This window comes from Morone saxatilis, unplaced genomic scaffold (assembly GCF_004916995.1).
Source record: "Morone saxatilis isolate NCDOM2014 unplaced genomic scaffold, NCSU_SB_2.0 Contig24, whole genome shotgun sequence".
Taxonomy (NCBI): Eukaryota; Metazoa; Chordata; class Actinopteri; family Moronidae; genus Morone; species Morone saxatilis.
Window position 1 is genome coordinate 707,778 of NW_023339807.1, and position 4,073 is coordinate 711,850.

The following is a 4,073-nucleotide window of genomic DNA, read 5'->3' on the forward strand; positions in this document are numbered from 1 at the left end:
TGTGAATACACACTGGATTTATCTGGTTATCATGGCTCCTGTCACGTGGGTGGGATATATGTAGGCAGCAAGTGAACATTTTGTCCTCAAAGTTGATGGTGTTGAGAAGCAGGAAAAATGGGCAGCGTGAGGATTTGAGCGACTGTTTGACAAGGCGCCACATTGTGATGGCTAGACAACTGCGGTCAGAGCATCTCCAAACCTGCAGCTCCTTGTGGGGGCTGTTCCCAGTCTGCAGGGGGTCAGTACCTATCAAAAGTGCCCCCCAGGAAGGAAAAGTAGTGAGCCGGAGACAGGGGTCCCGCATGGGTGGCAAAGGCTTCTTTCATGCGGGGATCATCAAGTGGGGAGGGTTGAAGGCTGGGCCTGTGTAGTCCGATCCAACAAGGAGCGAGCTACTGTAGCTCAAACTGCTGAAACAGGTTAATGCTGCGTTCTGATAGAAGGTGTCAGGACACACAGGCTGCAGAGCAGTCTGTTGGTATTGGGGCCTGTCGGTTTTTGTGGGTCTGTCCACCGATTCAACAATCACCAACTCGGGTTTGGCTGAAATAAATCCTTGATTCATGCATGTATGTGTATGATGTAGATGATAAAAACAGCAGTTTCAGTCGCTCTACTCAGCTGCACACGGAGTAGACCAGCTAACGAAACAAACCACAGAGAGGCTGTGACACAGCACAGGCAGAGGGAGTGTGACACCATGACTCCACTATATCTTATCATAGAGAATAGTTGCTTGCTGCTTTATTAATGTTTTAATTCTCATACATATAACCTTTAAACTAGACTGAGATATCAAACTGTGAAATCTGACTTTGAATCAAGTGGGTAGACATATTGTCTCCATGTCTTTCACCCTGCCAGGATGTGGTCTTTTCATCGTGTGGGCGACTCTGTATAGGTGCAACCTGGATGTGATGGTTTGGAACGTGGTGTTTCTGGTGGTCAACTTCATGCACTTGTTCTTTCTCCTGTACAAGCGCAGGCCGGTGAGTTCTACACCAGTATGTCCTCATTCACATCCCAACAATCGATTTGGATTTGGACCATTCGAGTGTTTCACCACATAGAAATATGGCCCCAGGCGTTTGGGGAACAGTATGTTTATTCATGCTCAGGCTAAGTGCTGAGTTTTTTATGGCTGTTTCCGGTAGGAAGCAGCATATCCTCCTGGGTTTGGTCTTACTTTATTGTAATGAGATGCAGATAAAATCCATGGGATTTGGTGTAAGTAAGGGACCACCAGTGAGCTGACAGAATCAGACCAAGACTTTTCATAATAAGCGTGAGACCTGTCCCCCTCATCTGCCCCCCTCAGCTTGCCAATTCACCAACTCTTTGAATGTGTTACCACACAGCCCACAGCAGCATTATTCAAGGTTGTTTTTCATGTGGGATTATTAGAAGGATGAGTTCATGCTGTGGCTCTGCTCTCTCAGATTAAGATCGACAGGGAGCTGCGCTCGGTCTACAAGCGGATGTTTGAGCCCCTCCACGTGCGGGAGGCTCTGTTTCAGAGGCTCACGGGACAGTTCTGTACCATCCAGACCCTGAAGAAAGGCCAGGCTTATGCCGCAGAGGACAAGACCTCTGTGGACGAACGCCTCAGCATTCTCCTCAAAGGAAAGTATGTTTGCGTTTGGGTGCAGCTCTGTTCTCTTTCTCCACCCTTTATGTGACAGATATGTCTCAGTGATTGATTCCTATTGTGGAACATGTGTCAGCTGGGACTTCAAACATTCATGTAGGTTTATAATATGGCCAAAGAGTAATTTTGATGCTAAATTTGGAACACAGTGATTTTTTTAGATTGCAACTATTTGAATAATGTTTAGAGTACATATGGAACTTTTTGAATAATTTTGAGAGTGAACTATTTGAACTACTTGAGAACTATTTGAATAGAGAGTGAATTTAAGACTTTTGCAGGAAATTTGGAACTATTTGAATCATTTTATGATAAACTTGGGACTTTTGGAGTAATTGGGATAATAAATTTGGAAATTGTTAGACAGTTTTGAGAGATTCTGAGAGTAATTTGGGATTTAAGGCTTAAAATCTCTCAGAAGAAATTGCCATTTTGTTTTTAAGATGAGTTTTGACACTGAAGTTTCTCTGTGACAGGATGAAGGTTTCATACCGAGGCCACTTCCTACACAACATCTACACCAACTCATTCATTGACTCTCCAGAGTACAGGTCCACAGAAATGCACAGAGGAGAGAAGTTTCAGGTAATAAGATTAGACAAAAGACATGAACAAACTCCATTTGTGCCACCATTGCTTAATTGCCACAAGGATTAAAAGTCCCTAAAGGTTAAATAAATAAAAAGCCAAGCAAAATAATTTTCCTGTTTCCTGGATAGATTGTAATTTCTCAAAATATGTTGTTGTTTTTGATTGACAGGTGACCATATTGGCAGAGGAGAACTGTAAGTTCCTGTGTTGGTCTCGAGAGAGACTGACCTACTTCCTGGAGTCGGACACTTTCCTCAATGAGGTGTTCAGGTACCTCATTGGCAAAGACATTACCAACAAACTGTACTCTCTGAATGACCCCACGCTCAGTGACAAGGTGGGTCCAGCTCAAAAGCATCAACATCATGCTGTGTGACAGCCACAACTGTGTTTATTGTGTATTGTTTGTTTATTGCTCTGCTGGTGTTGATGATGATGTGGATGTGTCTCAGGCTGTGAAGAAGATGGACCGTCAGCCCAGCCTGTGCTCGCAACTGTCTATGATGCAGATGAGGAACAGCATGGCGAGCACCAGTGACACTGATGACGTCCTTAACCAGATCCTACGTGGAGGGTCCGCTGGATCATCGCTCCGTAAGTCACACTATCACCCAGCGAGACGTTTTAATGTGTATCCAGGACACTGTAATCATGGGGTTCTTTCAGCAGGGGACCTGTCTATGGAGCTTATTGCATTAGATAACATTTTTCTGATGGTATACCATAAATGTGGCCTATTACCTCAAAGGTTCAATATATTCACCCATAAAACACCAACAAACAAGACATAAATTAACTGCACTAGATCTGCTGGTTTGTTGCACAGAACCATCGGCAAAGTTATTGTTGAAAACGTTGGAAAGGGCAGGCACTTTCAAAGAATACTTGGCAAGTGATTAGATGAACCATGGACTTCAACCAATCAGATCAACGATCCATATAACGTAGTATTACCAAAGCCAGTTGCGAGAAGAGAGAAAACATCTTTTCCATGGAGAACACCTTCAGTGTCGTTCTTTGCTCTTCTTTGAATGAAGAAATACTCTTGAGTTCGGCTAGAACTTATGTTAGCAGCATCTACACTGACCTCTTTAGCAGCCGCCATAGTTGTTTTTAAATAATAAGTTACGTCTCACACACACCTAGCATTAAACCACCTCGGTTGGACGGAAACGTATAGCTTGAAGCCAATTTCTAGCTAATTTTTTTTCTAAAAAAATAAATAAAACCATGCCTTGGTGGAAGAGACACCATTGTTACTTTAATGTTCCGTAGCTTTAGCTTTTTCCACACATCTGTGGAAGTAGGCCTGTTTCCTGACAGTCAGCATGCTTTCCTAAAACTTTTTCTGACATTCTTCCTCCTGTCCCTCCTCCAGCTGTGACTACTCCCTCAGATTGAGCCATTCCCTGAAAGGGCTGTAAGACCACCTCTTTTATTTCACCCCTACCAGCACTACCTACCTGTACCCCAACCCCAAACTGACTGTCCTGATTCTACTTTCAATTCATTCTGTAACCAAATCATGACTTCTCCACACCGGTTCTAGAAGATTTAACCTCCACAGCTCCATATTATGCCTCTTCTAAAAGTGTAAATGCCCCCCTAACCTGCTTGATCTTTCTAACATCTGATATCATTGCTTCATTTGTAGTAGTTACACTGATCCATAGGTTAGATGGTTTATTTGGCCTCTTAAGTAGCTGAACAGCAGGCTGAACTGCAGAGTTTCTCTGTCTTGTCTGGTTGAAAGTTTCAGCCAGTATCATTATCTCTGTTTCCATGAAAGAACGGCAAAATCTGAAAAATAAATAAGTTTAATTTCATGGTT

General features: G+C 43.2%; 1 protein-coding gene across 1 annotated transcript in view; it reads left to right on the forward strand.

Moving 5' to 3' along the window:
* bves (blood vessel epicardial substance) overlaps positions 1–3,048 on the forward strand; it is a 5,958-nt gene extending 2,910 nt beyond the window's left edge. The window contains exons 2-6 of the mRNA XM_035672103.1: positions 836–992; positions 1,443–1,630; positions 2,128–2,236; positions 2,412–2,579; positions 2,695–3,048. Coding sequence (XP_035527996.1) covers positions 836–992; positions 1,443–1,630; positions 2,128–2,236; positions 2,412–2,579; positions 2,695–3,033 — 961 coding nt within the window. The 3' untranslated portion in view covers positions 3,034–3,048. The remainder of the gene's footprint in view (positions 1–835; positions 993–1,442; positions 1,631–2,127; positions 2,237–2,411; positions 2,580–2,694) is intronic.
* The last annotated feature ends 1,025 nt before the right edge of the window (positions 3,049–4,073 follow it).